The sequence below is a fragment of the Ananas comosus genome, linkage group 24 (genome assembly GCF_001540865.1).
Source record: "Ananas comosus cultivar F153 linkage group 24, ASM154086v1, whole genome shotgun sequence".
Classification (NCBI taxonomy): Eukaryota; Viridiplantae; Streptophyta; class Magnoliopsida; order Poales; family Bromeliaceae; genus Ananas; species Ananas comosus.
In genome coordinates, this window is record NC_033644.1 from 1415177 (window position 1) to 1438834 (window position 23658).

At 29.8% G+C, this 23658-nt stretch overlaps 1 protein-coding gene across 1 annotated transcript in view; it reads left to right on the forward strand.

The window, feature by feature from the left end:
* Positions 1-20048, forward strand: part of LOC109728506 (trinucleotide repeat-containing gene 18 protein-like) — a 22418-nt gene extending 2370 nt beyond the window's left edge. Inside the window, exons 2-6 of the mRNA XM_020258919.1 lie at positions 14934-15203; positions 16883-17302; positions 18044-18105; positions 18461-18620; positions 19709-20048. Coding sequence (XP_020114508.1) covers positions 14934-15203; positions 16883-17302; positions 18044-18105; positions 18461-18620 — 912 coding nt within the window. The 3' untranslated portion in view covers positions 19709-20048. The remainder of the gene's footprint in view (positions 1-14933; positions 15204-16882; positions 17303-18043; positions 18106-18460; positions 18621-19708) is intronic.

The window sequence follows — 23658 nt, forward strand, 5'->3', positions numbered from 1 at the left end:
ATTCGAAAGTCGCAACATCGAAAATGAGCTGGAAGCATGGAAGGCTCCGTGCTTCCGATAGCATAGTAGCCTCTCTCTCTCTCTCTCTCTCTCTCTATATATATATATATATATATTTATATATTACATTACTTTTGTTTTTTAAAAAATATTGATTTAAACTATTCAGATGTTGTTTAATTTTCTTAAAAAAGTCATGTAAAACTTTTTTTGGTTAAATAACTGCACATATTTTATAAAATTAATGTTATAAATTTTTAAATAAAAATTAAAAAAAGACAAAAATAAGCTGGTCCATGGCCCGAGACTGTTCGGCCTGGTTTAGATTTGTTTCGACTAGGGCCCATATCGGCCCATGGTTAAGGAAAAAGTGGCCCGGCTTGTAGAGATGTCGATGGGTCGGTTTCGGGGGGAATTTTTCAAAACCTGAAAAAAGATAATTCGATGGGTCGGTTTCGGGGCGATATGGTCACGAACTGTGATTCGATTGATGATGAAAAAAGAGAATTCTTGGTTTAGTTCTCCACCTTAATGACCGAAAAAAGGATCGATCAAATTCTACCAGTCTAACTCATAATGATCATATATCAAAGAATGATTCTAATTATCAAATGATTAAATAATCGGGATCAATTTACTTACGTTACGTTACTTGACATTCCTAAAAAGTATCTAATGAATTATTAGTTCAATCCCTAATCCCAATCCATGCCATGCCATGCCAAGCTGGCCAATAGAGATGTCAATGGCATGATCAGAAAATCTCAATATAAGGACACTTTTTAGACAACACATAAGAAAAGCATTCCCAGAACGTCTATACAATATAGCAAATACCGAGCTTCAAAAAATGTCGTTATATGAACTCTTTATTGTATCGAACCAATTTATTAAATGATAATTTTCTAATACTTTAAAGTGTCAAAATTTTAAAAAATCCTGTAAAATATATTTTATCGATGCTTGACATATATGTACGCGGTGACTCTTCAGTTGTTGATGGTTTCAAATTTAACGTTAGTCTACATTGGGACACTTTTAACCATCATTAATAAATACAAAAAAAAAATGTATGGGGACCTCTCAAATATAGGGATTTGTGAAGTAGGCCCCTCAGCTTTAATTATTATTATTATTTTTTTTTTGTTGACACGCTTTAGCTTCTATGTTTAGGTAAATATTTGTAGAGAACCCCATGAACTATAAGCAATTTTGAAATTATAAAATTTAGTTTCTAGAATATTTAAACATTTTAAAATATATTTAATATTACTTTTGTTTTTTTTTTTAATATTGATTTAAACTATTCAGATTTTGTTTATTTTTTCTTAAAAAAGTCATGTAAAACTTTTTTTTGGCTAAATAACTGCACATATTTTATAAAATTAATGTTATAAATTTTTAAATAAAAATAAAAAAAGGAAAAAAAAGACAAATATAAGATGACCCATGGCCCGAGACTGTCCGGCCCGGTTTAGATTTGTTTCGACTAAGGCCCATACCGGCCCATGTTTAAGGAAAAAGTGGCCCGGCTTGTAGAGATGTCGATGGGTCGGATTCGGGGAGAGTTTTTCAAAACCTGAACCTGAATCCGTACCGACAGATTTTAAAAATTTATATCCTAATCTGAATCTTACCAAAAAGACGAAACCCAAAACTGAATCCAAACTCGAAATAATTATTTTTCTTTACCATATTTCAAATTATATTAAAACCTAAATTTTTAAAATACAAATTCAAATATAATATCAAATACTATATATATTCTATTAAAAAATATAAAATTAATTCAGGTTCAAGTCTGATAGGATAAAATTCAGATTAGGCTCTAATCAAATTCATATTAATCACGATAAAATAAGTTACGTCAGCTCCAAATAAAGTCCTACCTACTAATATAGATTACGGTTATGATTAAATAGCTTCAGATCAATCTTGTCTCGATATTAATTTTTCTAACTTTTGAAAGAATATGATAACACTCGTAACTCGACGTTGAGGATGCCTACTACTCCAAAAGAGATAGCAGGTGTCGTGTACAATGTCGAAGCATTGGTAGACGTATAGAAAAATATTGAGAGTGATAAGATCGCGCTTGGCATGATGGGTGAGCGTATGGGAGAGAAAATTAATTCTAAAGGTTAAGGAGCTCCTTCTAAAGAGATCGAAGGTTTTTTAGGGTTCATATAGAAGTGTCATGTGGGGCCCATATATTTTTTTTGGGGGGTTGAACTGAGAGATCTATTCATTGATCAAAAAAAGAAAAAATGTGAACGGTGACTAAACTGATGATAAAATAAAATCCTAGGTCATGAACTGTGATTCGATTGATGATGAAAAAAGAGAATTCTTGGTTTAGTTCTCCACCTTAATGATAGAAAAAATGATTGATCAAATTCTATCAGTCTTACTCATAATGATCATATATCAAAGAATGATTCAAATTATCAAATGATTGAACAATCATGATCAATTTACTTACGATACTTAGTTGACATTCCTAAAAAGTATCTAATGAATTATTAGTTCAATCCCTGATCCCAGTCCATGCCATGCCAAGCCGGCCAATAGAGATGTCAATGGTACTATCAAAAAATCTCAATATAAAGACACTTTTTAGATAATGCATGAGAAAAGCATCCCCACAACGTCTCTGCATTATATCAAATACCGACGCTTCAAAGGATGTCGTTATATTAACTCTTTATTTTATCAAACTAATTTATTAAATGTTAATTTTCTAATGCTTTCAGGCGTCAAAATTTTAAATAATCCTGTAAAATATATTTTACCGATGCTTGACATATATATACGCGGCGACTCTTCATTTGTCGATACTTTCAAATATAACGTTAGGCTACATCGGGACACTTTTAACCATCATTAATAAATACAAAAAAAATGTATGGAGACCTCTCAAATATAGGGATTTGTGAAATAGACCCCTCAGCTTTAATTAATTAATTAATTTTTTTTGTTGACACGCTTTAGCTTCTATGTTTAGCCGTTTAGGTAAATATTTGTAGAGAACCCCATGACCTGTAAGCAATTTTGAAATTATAAAATTTAGTTTCTAGAATATTTAAATATTTTAAAATATATTTAATGGTATGGACTGTTATTTCAGAAACTCTATCATCGAAAATAACTTGTGAGTACATACAAATTGTACTAATATAGTATAGTAGCCTCTCTCTCTCTCTCTCTCTCTCTCTCTCTCTCTTTATTTTCTAAGTACTTCAAATACTATAAATCAAGTTTAATGGAGCCGATCGACGATTCGAAAGTCGCAACATCGAAAATGACCTGAAAGCACAGAAGCTCCGTGCTTCCAGAAGCATAATAGCTCACTTTTATATATATATATATATATATTATATATATATATATATATATATATATATATATTATAGCGTTGAGCTATGATATTACTTTTACAGAGTATCACCCATCATGGTGCTATTAGGTTTTAAGCATTGGATCTACTTTTTTATTATTAATAGCCCGTTAGATTAAACACTATTCTACCTACCACAACTACCACCATCATTTCAACCTCACATCTCTCCATCAAGGGCTAAAAAACACAATATCCACCCCATGATACTTTATACAAGTATTATAGCCTACTCTATATATATTATATATATATATATATATATATATATATAAATAATATATATATAGCTAGGCTACTATACTCTTATGAGTACAGCTCCTTTTGTATCATAATTTCCGACCATTGATGAAGAATGTGCGATTTGATGATAGTGGTCCCTAGGGTTTGAGTGGATGGTTGTGTTGAATAGCATGATCTAACGGATGAAAATGATCAAGAACTAGATCTAGCGACCAAAACTTATAAGTACAAAGGAACTACTTAAAAGAAGTATAGTAGCCGGACTTATATATTATATATACTATATATATATTACTTTTGTTTTTTTAAAAATATTGATTTAAACTATTCAGATTTTGTTTAATTTTCATAAAAAAGTCATGTAAAACTTTTTTTTGGCTAAATAACTGCACATATTTTATAAAATTAATGTTATAAATTTTTAAATAAAAATAAAAATAAAAGAAAAGAAAAGACCAAAATTAGCTGACCCATGCCCCGAGATTGTCCGGCCCGGTTTAGAATTATTCGACTAGGGCCCATATTGGCCCATGGTTAAGGAAAAAGTGGCCCGGCTTGTAGACATGTCGATGGGTCGGATTCGGAGGGAGTTTTTCAAAACTGAACCTGAATCCGAACCGACAGATTTTAAAAATTTATATCCTAACCCGAATCTGACCAAAAAGACAAAGCCCAAATCTGAACCCAAACTCGAAATAATTATTTTTCTTTTCATATTTCAAATTATATTCAAACCTAAATTTTTAAAATACAAGTTCAAATATAATATCAAATACTATATATATTATATAATATAAAATTAATTCAGGTTCAAGTTGGATAGGATAAAATTCATACCCGACTCTAATCAAATTCACATTAATCGCGATAAAATAAGCTACGTTAACTCCAAATAAAGTCCTACCTACTAATATAGATTACGGTTATGATCAGATAGCTTCAGATCAATCTTGTCTCGACATTAATTTTTCTAACTTTTGAAAGAATATGATAACACCCGTAACTCGACGTTGAGAATGCCTACTACTCCAAAAGAGATAGCAGGTGTCGTGTACAAAGTCGAAACATTGGTGGACGCATAGAAAAATATTGAGAGTGATAAGATCGCGCTTGACATGATGGGTGCGCGTATGGGAGAGGGGATTAAGGCCCAAAGTGCAAAATACAATTTGTAAAGGTTAAGGCTTTGATTGCAAAAACTAAAAGATTGGATGCCAAGAGAAAATTAATTCTAAAGGTTAAGGAGCTCCTTCTAAAGGGATGGAAGGTTTTTTTAGGGTTCATGTAGAATTGTCATGTGGAGCCCACATATTTTTTTGGGGGGGTTGAACCGAGAGATCTATTCATTGATCAAAAAAAGAAAAAACGTGAACGGTGACTTAAACTGATGATAAATAAAATCCTCGATCACGAATTGTGATTCAATTGATGATGGAAAAAGAGAATTCTCGGTTTAGTTCTCCACCTTAATGACAGAAAAAAAAATTGATCAAATTGTATCAATCTAACTCATAATGATCATATATCAAAGAATGATTCTAATTATCAAATGATTGAATAATCGGGATCAATTTACTTACGATACTTAGTTGACATTCCTAAAAAGTATCTAATAAATTATTAGTTCAATCCCCGATCCCAATCCATATCATGCGAAGCCGGCCGGTAAGGATGTCAATGGCACTACCAAAAAATTTCAATATAAGAACACTTTTTAGACAACGCATGAGAAAAGAATTCTCAAAACGTCTCTACAATATAGCAAATACCGACGCTTCAAAGAATGTCATTATATGAACTCTTTATTGTTTCAAATCAATTTCTTAAATGATAATTTTCTAATACTTTAAAGCGTCAGAATTTCAAAAAATCCTATAAAATATATTTTACCCATGCTTGGTATATATATGCGCGGTGACTCTTCACTTGTCGACGCTTGCAAATGCAACGTTAGACTATATTGAGACACTTTTATCCTTAAATGTTACTATTTTTGTAGTGTGGGTAATTAAGGATGTCCGAAATTTAATCCAAACGCAAATTCAAACTTGGCGAGTTTATCAAATACTGAACCGATATGATTTTGAATATGGGTATAAAAGAAGAAAACTAGATAGGTAGCTATATTTCTATTTAAAATAGCTATCTAACCATTCAAAATTTTAATTTTACTATATAATCTAATAATTTATTTGATTTGAATCAGTCAACGTACAGTACTTTAACTTCAAATTTTGAATACATTATTTATCTTTACAGATTTAATTAGTACTTTATACAATTCTTTTAACTATAAATTCATTAAAATGAATAATTTGCTTATATTTTAAAATTAATATATCGTTGACCGACTCAAATCAAATAAATTGAAAGATTGAGTAATAATATTAAAATTTTAAAATATAGTGTAGTTGTTTCAAAATGGTACAAAGTTTAAATAAGTTCTGATGGCCTTTACCTTTTAAAAATCTAAAAAAGAAAATAAACTCTTATATTAGATTAAGGGAAAGAATATGTACAACTATTGTTTGAATGTACAGATAGAATTTCTCAAAAGAAAAAAAGAAAAAACTAAAATCTACAAAAATGCTGGGTTGTCTCAAAACGAAAAAAAAAAAAAAAAAATCTGAACTATGGATCATTTTTAATTGGTGAACTATGGATAATTTTTAGTTGGTTATCTATTTTTCAAAATTTTAATTTTACTATCCAGGCTTTTAATTTATTTGATTTGAGTCAATTAACGATATTTAACTTAAAAATTTGAATACGTCATTTATATTTACAAGTTGAATTAATATACTTCGAGCAATTATCATAATTATAAATTTATTAAAATAAGTAATTAGGTTAAATATTGAAGTCAAAATATTATTAACTGATTCAAATCAAATAAATTTGGGTAGTAAACCTGAATACTCTATTCAAAATGATCCAAAATTCAAACAAAATTTGTACGTTTTTATTAAAAAATAAAAAATCCATTGACACTAAATCTAGGAAAAAGAAAATAAAAAAAATAAAGGACATGCCGTGCAATAAAGAAAGTCTACAATGTCATATTTGCACCACATTAGCAATAACAAGCTAGTCACATCTTTTCTTTTGCAAAAAAAGTACAATAAAAATATTTTTTATAATTATAATGTGATGGATCAATCAAAAAAATATTTTTTTAATTGATTGGAGACGCCACGTCAGTAATATATCACTAATATATTTGGTGCATTTTAAAATTTTTTCACGCAACTTAGTATCTGAAACCAACCGATAAAGAGGGCATGTCACATTACTAAACAGCTTAAGATGTAACATAATATCAAGATGTGTCACATAACATCAAAGAGTTTTTTTATTTTATTTTCTCTTTTTTGTTATTAAAGGGACACAAAACATCCAGGTGTCACTTTGTATACTTATCATGTTTATAACTGTATAAACCAACAAAGTCATTGGTGACACATGGGACCATAGTCATAATTAAAAAATGTTTTCTTGGTTACCTAATGTTTTGGAGTGTTACACACGTGTCAAACAAAAAAGAACAAAAATACGCCTGTATTATTCCAATAATAATAATAATAATAAATAATATTATTTACATAAGGATAATAATGTCAAATGACTTCATATGTGACACTTCTTCTGGAAGATGGATAATTAAGTGCTAAACATATATTATACTAGCAACTAACCCGTGCAATGCACGGATTTTAAATTTATCTTTTAATTACATTTTTGATATAATATATATTAATTTTTACATATTAAGTTTTTCTAATATATTTTTATTACAATTTTTATATAATATATATTAATTTTTACATATTAAGCTTTTATTAGAAAAATTATTGAATCAAATTAAAATAAATACTATCATGATATACTAATAGATTGTAAGTAAATAATTTAAAATGAAAAGATTTTAAAATGAAAAAGTAAAAAGGTTCAAATCCATTAAAAATTTAACATAATTATTATTTATATATTTTTTAATACACAATATTGAAATGGCGAAGAAAATTAATTTTATTTCAAATTCTTAATGACTAATTCTGTAAAGTTATTTTTTGAAGGATTTAAAGTGACTAAATTTGAAAAGTAATTTTTTAAAAGAAGCTTGAAGCTATGATTACATATTAAGATCTTTTTAAACTAAAAACTAATTATTATTGTGAATATTAGTCGATGTATGTATATCGATTATTTTCAACAAGTCATATTAAAAATTTAAATATAAATATCAAACATACCTGCCAAAAGTAATTATTGAGACATTCTTGGGCGATAGTAGGGATAAATATTATGCGTCTTCGAAATTTTCAATACTAGACGAAGTCCAAAGCGACTGTATATATGTATCGCTGAAAAAAAAGAAGATAATATATACATTAAAACAGACTAAATCATTAACGTATATTTTTCGATTTTGAAATAAACTTACATTTTGTAGAAAGATTGTGGCATTAAAGATGTAAATAAACTTTACATTTTGTAGAAAGATTGTGCATAAAGAAGATGAAAATAAATTTACATTTTGTAGAAAGATTGTGCATAAAAGTAGAAATAAGTCTGCCTCCGCTATCATACATATGAATAATAACATTGAGAAAATAGTCATTTTCTTGTAATAAATCAAAAAATTATATTTTGTAACTTACATTAAAAGTTAAATAAGCCCTCAATCAAAGAAAGAAGGAACAAAATAAGAAAAAAAATAACTATTGTGCAGTTAAGGAAAAAAAAATAATTATACTTTTATTTATTAATATTTAAAATAAGTAAAGTATTATATAATAAAAAATATATAAAAAGAAGACAAATTTTACAATATCACAAATAATTTTGGTATCATGGTATGATTCTTCGACATCTAATTCTCAACTATTATGTATAAATAATTAATTAAAATAGTGTTAAATATAAACTATATATATATAATATATAGAATATAAATATATATATATATATATATATAATATACTATAATATATACTATATTATATATAATTTTATATATCATATATATAATCCAAAAAATAAATAAAATAAAAACAAACACCGCAATTTTCGACTGCCGCCTCCGCCTTTTCCTTTATGACCGCCGTCCCGCTCGCATCATCCGCTGCAATGGTTAAAAGTAAAACGCACTGAGAGATCGTTAGAAACCTAAACCCAAAGATAAATAGAGAGAGAAAACTTATAAAAGATTGAGTAACCTCATAAAAACTTCAAAAGAAGAAGAAAAATAACTATTGTTCAGTTAAGGAAAAATAATGTTTTGCAGTTAAGAAAATACTATTGTACAGTTAAGGAAAAAAATTATTACTTATATTATTTAAATATTTAAAATAAGTAAACGACCATTATATATAAAAAAATATATATAAAAAGAAGAACCAATTACAATATTTAAATAATTTAGTGTATGATTATAATTCTCAATTATCTAATATATGTATAAATAATATTAATTAAAATATTATATATAATTTGGTATGTATGGTTATTATCTTTTTTCTAATTACATTAAATTTGTATAATAATTTAATTAAAATAGATTGGTTATTGATCATCTAAATTACTTAATTTAGATAATATTAATTAATAAATAGTGGTTATGATTCCTCTATTACTAAATATTAGTATAATAATTTAATTAAAAAGTTGGTTATGATTATATATATATAAATATATATATATATATATTTATGTATATAAATATATATAATATATAATATATATATATATATATATTATAATGCCACGTGGCACATTGAAACTTTTTTTGTAAGTGCGCCACGTGGCATCATTTGGCTCAATTGGAACAATGCTTCCAAAATTATATATATAATAATATAATATATATGATACATAATTAAAGTGCTTTTGCTTATTTATTCTTGACTATTTAAAATTTTAAATTTATTTAAATTATTAAAATATTTTTCTAAACTCTAAATAGTATTAAATCTTATGAGTAGATATCCGTACTCATTGACATCCAAAGACGGCGGAAAGGAGTAGAGAGGAAGGAGAGGATGATATTTAGTTAAATCTTCTAAAATTTTGAATAAATTCGCTCCGTTCAGATTCAGATTCAAATACAATTTCAGATACCCATACTCATTGACATCTGTAGATAGAAAGGAGTAGAGGGAGAGGAGAGAAGGGTATTTTGGTTAAATCTTCTAAAATTTTGGATAAATCAGCTCTGTTCAGATTCAAGTTCAAATACAATTTTAGATATCTATACCCATTGACATTCATAGACGGAAAGGAGTACAGACTAGAGAGGGAGGAGACGACGATATTTTGGTTAAATTTTCTAAAATTTTGGATAAATCCACTCCGTTCAGATTCATATTCAAGTACAATTTGAGATATCCGTACTCATTGACATCTATAGACTGAAAGGAGTACAGACTAGAGAGGGAGGAGAGGACGATATTTTGGTTAAATCTTCTAAAATTTTGGATAAATCCACTCCGTTCAGATTCATATTCAAATACAATTTGAGATATCCGTACCTGTTGACATCTATAGACTGAAAGGAGTACAGACTAGAGAGGGAGGAGAGGACGATATTTTGGTTAAATCTTCTAAAATTTTGGATAAATCCACTCCGTTCAAATTCATGTTCAAATACAATTTGAGATATCCATACCCATTGACATCTATAGACAGAAAGGAGTACAGACTAGAGAGAGAGAGGAGAGGACGATATTTTGGTTAAATCTTCTAAAATTTTGGATAAATCCACTTCATTCGGATTATATTCAAATACAATTTCAAATATCCGTGCCCATTGACATCCATAGACTGAAAGGAGTACAGACTGGAGAGGGGGGAGAGGATGATATTTGATTAAATCTTCTAAAATTTTGGATAAATTCACTCTGTTCAGATTCATGTTCAGATACAATTTCAGATATCCGTGCCCATTGACATCTATAGAGATAAAAGAGTAGAGAGGAGGGTATTTTGGTTCAATCTTTTAAAATTTTGGATTGCATGTGCAAAATCTAAAAAAAAATAATTCATGTTTGCCAAATTGTAAAATCTATAGGAAGTTCTGTACAAAAAGTCATAATCTTCTACTTGTGCAAGGTTAAATAAAGAGGACAAATGCTGGGAGTATTTTCTTCGAACTCCCCAAAGATGCCGACATGACAGAGAAACTGTAGTTTCCTTCGTCCCCACGCAAAGACGTGTCCGCCGCTAGATGTCCCAAGTGTACGGACACCCCCAGCTATTACGCTATTTTGAAATGGCTCCTCCAACTTTAACTTTTGGGTTAATTTCATACAGATCCCTGAAAATATAGTAAATTACAAGTATATTTTTACAGAGTTCAACTTTTATATTTTATTCCTGCAAAAAATTTAATATTTTCAAATATGTCGCGCCAGATAGTTACGGTTTAAACACTATATATATATATATATATATATATATATATATATATATATATATAATGTAAAATTAATTCAGGTTTCCAAATTTGTTTGGGTCGGGAACGGTCAAAAATTCATACCCAAATTCAAATTTGTTGGGTTTTCGTTTTTTATATTTATATTCAAAACTATATACGTTTAGCATCGAATAAATTGGTTTCGTTTGGATTTAGATTCAGATACAATTTAAGATTTTCGTATTTATTGACATCCCTAGTCCCTAGAGAAAAGGAGTAGGGAGGAAAAAGAGAAGTGTACTTTGAGGAGGGTATTTTGGTTAAATCCTTTATAAAATTTTGGATTGCATGTGAAAAATCTAAAAATATGATTCCTATTTGCAAAATTACAAAATGTATAGAAGTTTTGTGCAAAAAGGCCGTAATCTTATAATCTATTTGTACAAGGAAAATAAAGAGGACAAATTAGTGGGAGCATTTTCTCCGAACTTGTTCGATTGCTTTTTTCTGATGGCGAATTACGGAGAAATGTAGTTTCCTTCATGGGCAAGCAAAGAAATAGGAAAAATTTTAAATATCATCCCTATAATTTTATATTTTCTTACTTTAGTATTCTATGGTTTAAAATATATCAATTTAGTAGACTGTAGTTTCATTTTTATTTTTTAATTATCGATTCTACTAATTTTTTTATTAAATTAATGATAAAATTAAAACTAAAGAGTACTAAAGTGAATATTCAATAAATGTAGGTGAGGTATTTAAAGTTTTTTTTATATAATTTAACAAAATATTAACGAAAAGTTGACGAAAAGATAAAAATGAAACCACAGGATACAAACTTAATACACTTTAAACTATATGGCACTAAAGTGAGAAAGTGTGAAACCACTGGGATGGTATTCCAAGTTTACCGAAAACATGTAGGGTCACCTCCTCAACAGTTATGCCATTTTGAAATGTCTCCTCCAGTTTTAACTTTTGGGTTTTTTCTTTTGCATTTAACTCTCTCAGAAAAAAAAAAAAAAAAAATGTACAAATAGCCTCACAAAATTTATATTTAAAATTGGTCCTATTCCAGCCATACAAGTGCCACGCGAGCGACATGTGAGCTTGGCAGTAGGTTAAGTTTAACACAGTAAACCATTCAACGTATCTGGATACGGTAAATGATATCCTTCCTAAATTCTAAATTTTAAACATTACGTAATATCATAACAGGAAAATAATGAAATTCGCAGAATTCAACTTAACCTAAGCCACTATTTATGCTCGCATGACACTTACGTTGCAGGGATAGGACCAATCTTGCAAATGTAAATTTTATGGAACAATTTGTAAAAGTTTTTTCTTGAGGGAGTTAAATGCAAAAAAAAGCCCTTAACGTGTCTTTATTAACATTGCTTTTGACACCAACCGTCCCTAGAGCAAGTGACAAAAGATTTGGTGGTTGGTATTCGAGATCCAAGTTTGAATCCTAGTTGATTCACATTTTTAGCTAAGTTTATTTCTAAATGAAATAAACGAAGCGGATAGCGTGCTATCTATCTCTCAAAAAAAAAAAAAAAAAAACAACATTGCTTTTGATCTTTTGTAGAATTGAGTTGTTTTTACTAAATTTAAAAGTTTGATCATTTTTAGCATATAATAGTTAATAGAGCCATTAAATTTAATAAAATTTTTATTTAATTGTGTATAATAATTTTAATAATTAAAAAAATTAGAAATTTTATAGAATTTGAATTAAGACAAAATTAGTAAATTGAAAGATCGTTCTCAATGTTAATAGAAGGGTTTTTTTCGCAAATAGCCCCTGACAAATTTTTTTTTTAAATTAGCCCTATCAAAAATTTATTTACAAAAATGGCCCTGGCCCTGCTACACAAGCGCCACGTCAGCGCCACACTGAAGGGACTGGGGCCAGGTGTTTAAGTTGAACACGGTGAACCATTCACCGTGTTCAAAGTTCAAACACGGTGAATGATTTGCTGTGTTCAATGCGTATATCCGGGACTTAGCCATTTTTTGCTAAGTCCGGGGTATTTGTATTGGACATGGTGAACGGTGAACCATTCACCGTGTCCAATACAAATACTCCAGATTTGACAAAGTTTAGGTATTTGTATTGAACACGGTGAATAGTTCACCGTGTCCAATACAAATACCCGAACTTAGCCATTTTAGTGCCGGATATACGCATTGGATACGGCGAACCATTCACCGTGTTTGAACACGGTGAATGATTCACCGTGTTCAACTTAAACACCTGGTTTCAGTCCCACCCGCGTGGCGCAGACGTGACGCTTGGGTGGCAGGGCCAGGGATATTTTTGCAAATAAATTTTTGATAGGGCTAATTTTAAAAAAAAAATTGTCAGGAGGCTACTTGTAAAAAAAGTCCTTAATAGAAATATATATTTGTAGTCACTGCTCGTGTGAACGATAAATTTGAATTTATAAAATAAAAAAATTAAGCATTATTAGAAGATAAAGCTTGACCCAGAAACATTTAATATTCAAATTTGAAAGGTTATTAGTGCACTTTTATCAGGACAAAAAAAAAAAATAATTTTATACACCTTTGCAAAGTTTTAAGATAACGAATTCCAATTGTCAAATATGTCTGTTTGAACCTTCAAAATATGTAAATTTACTTTTATTTACGTCCTTATAAAATAATAAATTTTTTAAAAAGCTTTTTCATTATTTATAATTTACGGTTTTCTTGGAACGAAAATATTAAAATGGATAAAAAGATTTTAAGGGTAAACTTCAAATATTATCCCTATAGTTTCTCACTTTCTCACTTTAATACCTTATAATTTAAAGTGTATTAATTTAGTACATTATGGTTTTATTTTTCCCTTTTTATTAGTCCTTCTGTTAATTTTTCGTTAAATTAGATACCCGACCTATAGTTAAAACCATAGGATATCAAAGCATAGTTTGTTAATTCAGTTCGACAAAAGTTCAGTACAAGTATAATATGCATAAAATTCGTTTTCTAATTTTTAAATTCGTTGAAAAATTCGACTTAAAAAACGAATTTGGTATAAAATATAAAATATAAAATATAAGATAATTTATATTTAAACATAAAAATTATAAATTTTTTATTTAGATTTTCAATAATTTGAAAATAATTCGTGAATAATTCGCGAATGATCGGTTAGCCTAAAAATTTGTGAATAAATTTTTTTTTTTGGAAACAATTTATAAGTGGACAGTTTAATTTAGATTTTCAATAATTCGTAAATAATTTACAAAATAACTAACAAAATATGAAAGTGATACACTTTAAATCATAAAATACTAAAGTGAAAAAGTGTGGAACCACAGGGGTGATTTTTGAAGTTTTCTCTATTATTAATTCGGAAAACTTTAAATACCCCCCTGCAGTTTCGTTCTTTCTCACATTAGTATCCTGTGGTTTAAAGTGTATCAAATTAGAATCATGTGGTTTCGCACTTTAGTACCCAGTGGTTTCAAACGTATCAAGTTAGTACCCTATGATTTTATTTTTATCAAGTTAGTACCCAGTGGTTTCAATTTTCTCTTTTTATTATCCATTTCAGGGTATATAATTTAACGAAATATTAAACCATATGGTACTAAAGTGAGAAAGTGTGAAACCACATGGTACTAACTTGATACACTTGAAACCACATGGTACTAAAGTGAGAAAATGCGAAACCATATAGTACTAAAGTGAGAAAATGCGAAACCACCTGGTACTAACAAGGTACCAAAGTGAGAACGTACGAAACCACAGGGTGTTATTTGAAGTTTTTCCTATTAATTGGTAGGGATGCAAAAGCACTTATTAGTCCAAGAAACAGCGTGGCCCATTATAACAATCTTTCTCACTTTACTTTTGCAGTTCCAAACTTTCTCCTTTCTCTCTCTCCTCCCCTCCCCTTCTTCTTCTTCTTCTTCTTCGTCTTCGTCTTCGTCTTCGTCTTCCTCTTGCTCTTTAATTTTTTCCTCATCTTCTCCGGCGCAGTTGCGCTCCGTCTCCGGCGATCGATCGATGTCGCAATCGGAGCAGCCGATGTTAAGGAATTACAGAAACTGCTTCACTGATGATGCTGAACATCAGGGCTTTCATTGCTCAACATGTCATCCTCATGAAGTTCCCCTCATGAAGAAGGTAATTATTTAATTAATTAATTATAATTGTCTTTTACTTCCTTCTTCGTACCTATGATATTTTTAAGTTTGGAAATTTGAAAGGGCATTGATGAAATTAATGGCGTATAATAATAGAAATTTGTTAGAATTGTAAAGTAGTTTTTCAAAATGAGTTCGGCTTCTATCCGTACTATCGAGTCTTCTGCTGATAGATCTATCATTTGATTTGATTATTTTCACCCGTCAGATTATATTACTCAACCAACCACTCACTTAATTCAAGGTGTTAAATATAAAAATGTTTAAACACCGTTCTTTAAAAGCTTAAGTTTTTAAAGTACAATAGTTGTTTCACATGGTATTATAGCAGAAGGTCCTGAGTTCGAGTCACGCCAGCCTCCGAACATATTAATTTCCTCCAATTTAATTCAAGCTCACGTCATGGGCCGACTAAAAAGTCTCGAGCCCAGACGTGAGGGTGAGTATTAAATATAAAAATGTTTAAACACCATTTTTTAAAAGATAAATCTTTTAGAGTACACCGGTTGTTTCACACTAAGGGACCACTATCAGCGCCGAAAACTCAATAGCACCAAGCGATTGGTACTATCGATAGTATATAGTGGCATAATTCCTTCAAAATATTTATTTACGAAACTAATCTTACTCACCGCTTTTAAATGCGGAAAACAGTTTACCGTTTTCTCAAAATGTTAAAATTATTTTTACTGTTTAATATTATACATCGTTTGGAGTTCAGATGTAGAAAATATGCAAGTTTGGTTAAAACGGCGAATGATTTAAAAACGGCTAATAATTCACCGCTTTCTAGAAGTAGTATAAATTATTTGCTGCTTACGCCTATTTTTACAAATAAGAATTTTAAAAGTCCATTTTTATAATTAAAAAAGCCACAAACCTCAGTTGGTTAACTTTGGATCAGTAGCAATATTTTGTATCTGAATAGTCAAGACAAGAATGAAAAATATTAGTTTTTCACTTAAATTTGATATAATTGTGTAAATCATATGATTTACCTGAATTAAGTTCATATCAAGGGATCAAAATTCACAAAAGTGTCTATTCAATTATTTTGTAGAATAATAGAAATTAATAAAGTTAATTATAGTGAAGAATAATTAATTTTTATTTATTATCCCAAATGAATTAACTATGTATCTCGATTTTAAATTCAAGAAACTATCCTTTCTATATTTCCATGTGAAATAATTTTCAAAATTGTGGATTTTTGTCCATAGAAATTTAAATATTCTAAATTATATTTCTTTCTCTTTAAAAAAAATGAAAAACAATATTGTGGTATGGATTAGTGAATATATATAAAGAGGTGGCAACTATTTGAGTATGGATTAAGTCAAATAATGCTTATGAAGGTTCGAAGTATCGCCCTTTGCCATACGGCATGGAGCGTATCTTAACGTGTCCCTAGTTTGGGGGCACGGTACCCAGAAGGGTATTGCGATACTATGCTGCTCGCGGGCACTCTTTTCTTTTTTTTTAAATTTTTTTCTCCCACAAACATCTCTCAATCACTTCTTTTGGGCCTTTTGTTTTTCCCCCCTCTAATTCTTCTTTAGTCTCTTCAGCCTTAAGAACTAACATGCTTTAATTACCATCAAATTAAGCTCATTGTTTTGTACATAAACCATGCATGATACATGGAGATGTGATTCACAGGTTGCTGCAGAATTTGTGGCCACCTTCATCTTGATCTTCAGTGCTGCTGCAACACCAATAGTGGATCAGAAGTACGGTGGTGTAGAAGCACTTACAGGGAAAGCAGTTTCAGCTGCAGCACCGGTCACAGTTATGATCATCTCCATGGGGCATATCTCTGGGGCTCATATGAATCCATCAGTCACATTGGCTCTAGCACTGTTTAAACATTTCCCTCTGCTGAATGTTGCTCCCTACATGGTGGCTCAGGTGTTGGGATCCATCTCTGCCTCATTTGCTCTTAAGGCCATCTTCAGTCCTTTCCACTCTGGTGGGGTTACTGTTCCTACTGTCAGCACTTCCCAGGCTTTCTTCCTTGAGTTTCTCATCACTTTCATCCTCTTGCTTGTTATCACTGCAACAGCTGCAGATCCACAAGCTGTCAGTTTTATTATCTTATTTCATTTATCATCTTTGTTTACTACAAAAAAAAAAGAAGAAAAACTAGTTAAGATCAAGAATTTAAGTGTTGTGGCACGGGGCCGTGCCGGAAACTTGTCAGTATAGTACAGCACAATACGTGCCGGTTACAAAAAATACATGTGTGCCGACACATAATGGCATGATGTATTTATTTTCTTTTACAACATAATATTCTAACTGTTTATTATGCATCTTTATCAAATCTTTTGAATTTTATTTAGAAAATTACTTATTAATTTGCAAAATAGAGGGTTTTGAGCTGTGGCATTGGCACGAGGATTGTGTTTTGCCGATATCTTGTTGGCACAATACGGTATGATGTATACGGTTCGTGCCGTTAGGCACTTAAATTCTTGGTCAAGATTATCTGAACATTGTCCGAATCGTAATTCACCACTTTGCACGGTAATTTTGTCGCAATCGGTCACAGAAATCCCCATCTTTGCCAACTTGTTAGACAACTATAAGTCATGTGATCTAGTATAAGTCGCATTTTAAGTGAAATGACTTGCTCACCCTTCTGTGTGTTTAGCTAGATAATGAAAATGGGGAATATGTGATCGCTCGCATTCGAATTATTGTTCAGATGATAAATTTCAACATTTTAATGTTTAGATGGTGAACTGCAATGCGGGTTAAGTTTACATAGTTATGCAACATTTCTTAAGATTTCCTTTCCTTTCTTTTTTTGTTGGCTAGGTAAAAGAAGTGATAGGAATAACAGTTGGGACTACTGTTTTGATGAATGTTTTCATTGCAGGGTCAGTAAACCAAAAGACTCTCTATATAAAATAATGAGGACATGTTTGGCCCGCGCTGAAGAGAAATGTTGTTCGAGTAGAACTGTTCGGAGAAGCCTTAATAATTCATTAAAAATCTGTTCAATAGCTTTAGAGACTCTCATTCTGAGATTTGTAAGCCATTTCGGATTTCTTTTTGCGTGAAAATGTTTAGATATTTCTTTTTATGAAACTCAGATGCTATTGGGAGATTTTAATGGCTAATAGGGGATTCTTGAATCATAATACTCTACCAGGGGCCAAACAAGCTCTGATTTTTTTTTTTAAAAAGAGAAAATTAGATAAGTGTGTTTATATGCAAATTGAATTCATGCAGGCCATCAACAGGGGGATCAATGAACCCTGTGAGAACATTGGGACCAGCAGTGGCAGCAGGGAATTACAGCCATATTTGGGTGTACATGGTGGCCCCAACTTTAGGGGCTATTGCAGGCACTGGAACATACACTTTTATGCAAGTGCAAGTAAAAAAATAAGTAAGAGCTCCACAATGTATATATACTTTTTTCCCCCTAAGATGTTTAGTTGCATGTTATTTCTGGCGATAGAGCATCCAAATTAACGGTTGGTACTGTTAAAATTGACCTAAACTATATGATCTTCTTAGGTTCTGAATTTTGTAATTTTACGATATCAATGAACAAATTTTTAATGGCTAACATACAATGAATTTTTGAGATCATGGTGGCTAGGTAAATAATGTTGTAATATCGCAAAATTCAAAATACAAAAAGTTTGAAAAGCGTAGATAGAGTTTAATAGTAGATAGAGTTTAATAGTGTTGATCGTCGATTCGGATGGCCAGAAACTATGTAAAGTCATTGGTTTTATTTTTTTTTTTAACTATTTTAGAAAAAAAGTTATTTTCTTTCATTTTTATCTTACATGAGTCCAAGTATTACTAGATACTGGAATTTTAGGCTATAGAAGGGGGGACTTGGGTTTATGTAGTGGCAATTTCTGAGTTAGATTATAGACATTTTGTCTTGTAAGATATTCTTCTACTTCACTTTGACGCCCCGTTTTTATTCATTCTAGAACTACTCTAATCCTAGCACGTTTAACTCTCTTAATATTTATTTTATAGTCGGGTTAAGAGGTTTAATCCTATTATACTTTATATATAGGGCTATTCCAAATCTTAGTAGTGTCACATTCCTAGCTGCACTTTACCCACTGTATGACCTAGTCGAGACTTATTTTATATTTTCAGCTGGTGATTGGCTCTGATACCAACTGTGATGTCCCGTTTTCTAGAGAGTCACCCATCTTAGAAACTGCTCTAACCCTATCACGCTTAATCCCCTTAACCTCCTGAGTGTAATTACTGCCTAAAATGCTATAACCAAGTTAGGAGTTTTAATCCTATTATACCTTATATACATCGCTATTCCAAATCCTAGCAATGTCAGGTTCTCTTATCCTTGTCCTTATTCATCTTTTTCATGTAGCTTTAAGGCTACTTCAAGTTGTTTTATGAGTTAGGTTTAATAGGGTGGAGCAAGTTGCAAATGCAAAATAAAAGTAACTCTTTTTTTTTTTTTCTTTCTTTTTTTGGTTGCAGCTAACACTGGTCCCAAAAGGCTTGGATCTTCATCACAGGAAAGAGAAAAAGTATGTTGATAGTGAAAATCAAGATGGTGATCACAGTGAAACAACAACTTCTGTTACTATTCTATGTTTCATGGTACTCCATCCTGATTTCTTGCATGCAATGAGTTGGAACTTGGAAGTTGGAACTCAAATGAGAGTAGGATTTTTAGCTCTTATAAAAAGTTTAGACATGTAAATAAGCAATTCCATGTCAATAGTGTTTCATATGGTGTTTTCTTCCCATATTTAATCTGTTCTCTACTATTGAATTGAAAATCATCTTGAAAACTTTTTTTTTTCAAGATCATCTAGAAATCTTTGATTAGCAGTGACAAAAGATTTTGTCTGCCACTAGATAGATGCATGCACCTTTTCTTACCGATGGATTGTACACACCACTGCTTTGATATTGGAATCTAAGTATTATACAACATTAACGGGGACAATTTGGTTGCATATAGTTGCTACTGCACTGTAATTATTATTATATATTCTACATATAAGTATGATATTTTATTTGATTTATGAACTCAACGGTTATACTTGAAACTGTGCAAGAAAACTCAATGGTCGGTGTGACCATGACCAGGATGAGTGAAAATTTCGCTTAAAATCATTCGAATCGATGATTCAATCACCATCGAACCGGTGAATTGGTCGAGTTTTAACGAAACTGGCTAGGTTTTTTTTTTTTATTATTGAACCGGTGAATTGGTCCAGTTTTAATGAAACTGGCTAGTTTTTGTTTTTTTATTAAGTCATATTAAGACTCAGCGGCTTAAAATCAACTGAACTTATTTTATTTTTTATTAGCATAAATTAGTCTTATAAAAATTAAAACTTGAATCTACTTAATTTGGTATAGAAATCGATACTATATAATTAATTATGATATTAGAATAATAATATATATATATATATAATAAAATTAAAAATAATAATTAAATATTTATCATATCATAATGGCATTACTGGTTGAACTAGTGATTCTTGACCTAGTAACATTTTCAGGTTGTTATTTAACTCGGTTTTTGAAATATTGACCAACAATTCACTTATATGAGTATATATAGAATCCGGTAAATTATTTAACCGATTTTAGAATGCGATAAATATTTAATTATTATTTTTAATTTTATTATATATATATANATGTAGTGCATAAGTGGCAACATAAATGTTTATTTTTACAAATAAAATATCAGCAAGTTTATTTTTCCATAAATAAATTTCAACAATCCTAGTTTAAAAAAATATATATGTTTTTTTAACTATATGCATTTCTAACTATATTATATTTAGAGACCTTATATAGAGTGCTTTCCAAAGTATATATTTTCAACTTTTTTGACCATTGGATCTATAATAAAACCATCACTAAATAATAAATTCTAATTATCCAAGGGCCAAAAAATTAGAGGTTAAAAAACCCTTTAATGTTTGGTAATAAAAAAAAAAACCATTGAAAAGACAAGTGAGTTAATATGGTCCACAAAAGATTTATAATTAGAACTAGGCTGGAATACTATCAATAGTACCAAGCTATTGGTGCTATTAAGTTTTCGACTATTGGATGAAGAAATGTATAGTTAGAATGATGCGGGCCCTCTAGGGTTAAGTAATCTGTTGGTTGAATAGTATAATCTAGCCGGTGAAAATAGACAAAGGGTTAAATCGAACGGTGAAAAATTCGGTAGCACCAAGCACTTGGTGCTATTGATAGTATTCCAGCCGTACTCATAAAATTATATACTTTATACCTAAACATCGGATAGACCAGTAGCATTGATCTATTTATAATCAGTAAAATATTCCAAAACTTATTTGAACTATGGATTATTTTGAATCAGCTACTTAAACATTTAAAATTTTCGTTTTAATATTTGATCTTTTAATTTATTTAATTTGAGTCGGTCAACGATATTTTGACTTCAAAGTATAAGTTAATTACTTACTTTAAGAAACACATAATTGCAAGAATTGTATAAAATATATTAACAAAATGTATAAAGATAAACAATATATTCAAATTTTTGAAGTCAAAATATCATTGACTAATTCAAATTAAACAAATTAAAAAATTAGATAAGAAAATTAAAATTTTAAAAGATTAGATAATTAAATTAAAATAATTTATAGTTTAGATAAGTTCTGTACGATCGTGCCTTTATAATTTTATCCAACTAAAAAACATCCAATATAATTTTTCATCCAATGTTTCTTGTCTAAAAAGGTTCTATATCTCCTTTGTACTTGAGAAAATGGCCAAATTTTACAAAAGAAAAGTGACCTAGGATTCTTTTCCATCAAAAAAAAAAAAAATGCAAATCCAAATCGAATCTTAGCTCTACAACTAAGAAAAGTTAAATAAAGTAAAATTTATTAGAAATCTTGAAATAATAATAATAATGTTAAAAAATTCCATGAAAATTTCTTTTAATGTAGAGTCAATTACATATCATGATCCAATTACTTGAGAATATACATATATCTTGATTCAAATCCCATTAAATTATAAGTCTATTTGATCTTTTTAGCCTAAAAAATAAAATCTATTAAATTTCTTTCGAATTTAAATTTGGATTCAAATTTGATGGACCAAAATATAATTACCATTCACATACCTTTATCACCTCACTAATTTTGTGCAAAGTTATTTACTTGCATAAGCAATTTTTTTTAGTTCCATCACAATTTCATGGAAACTACTCAAAAGTTTTATAGGTACATAATACTTTCCTAGCTAGGATTAATATAAATTGGGTACAATTCAAAAAGGTTATGTTGCAATTAAGGTTTTTGCATTGGATTAGATAAATATTCAAAATTATTATTATTTTTATAGCGTAAGTTTCTAAAAAATTACGATTGTTTTACCTTATTTAACACAGCAGATGATGAAGTATTTAAACTCATTTAACATTTATTTGAATGTTCAGAAATGCAACTGTGGGATTGAGTTAATGATATCCATACTAAAAATTATATAACTTTATTAGTTAAATTTAAGAAGATTGATTCCACCATTTTTCGTCCCTACAAAGAAATATTTATCAATCTATTCAAATATTATCATATCTACGTGTTGTAACTGTATAAAAATCTAACTATAGTGTTTGGTCCGATGCATTAAAAAATAATCACTACAATTTGAATTACACCTAAAAAACTCAACTATAATAGTTGCAGTGTAACCATGTACAATCAAATAAATTAATAATAGTTACGACATTTTCGATTATTTTCAACTAAATAAGATAAACATATATAACTATTTTTTTCAATTATATCGAACTAAACTGTTTTTAAGTGAGGAGCTTATCATTTTTATCTCTATAAATAAAAAATTATAATTCTTCTTTCTAAAATCTAATTTAATTTATTTTTAAATTTTAGTTTTAAAAATTATTTAATAAATTATTGGGATTTTTTTTTTTTTGCATTTACCTCTCTAAAAAAAAATTTTACAAATAGCCTAACAAAATTTATATTTGCAATATTGGCTCTATCCCTGCCACGTAAGCGCCATGTTAGCGTGGATGACGGCGAAAGTTAAGTTGAATACAATAAATTATTTACCGCGTTCAACCGTGTTTTTTATTAGAGTTTAGAATTCACCGTATCCGAACACAGTGAATTGCTCACTGTATTCAACTAAACTTGCTACCGTGCCCACGTGGCGCTTGCATAGCGAAAATAGAGTCAACTTTATAAATATAAATTTTATGAAACTATTTTTGAAAAAAAAAAAAAAAAAAAAAAAGAANATTTGTTTCGATCTGAACCGTACATCCGTCCAAACCCCGCTCCTGTAGGGGCCGCGTGTATCTCGTTCAGTCGCACGTGCGCCACGTGCGAAGGGCCCCCCACCCTTTTTCTCTCTCACGCCCCGGTTCCCGCGCCTTTCGACCTCGGGATTCG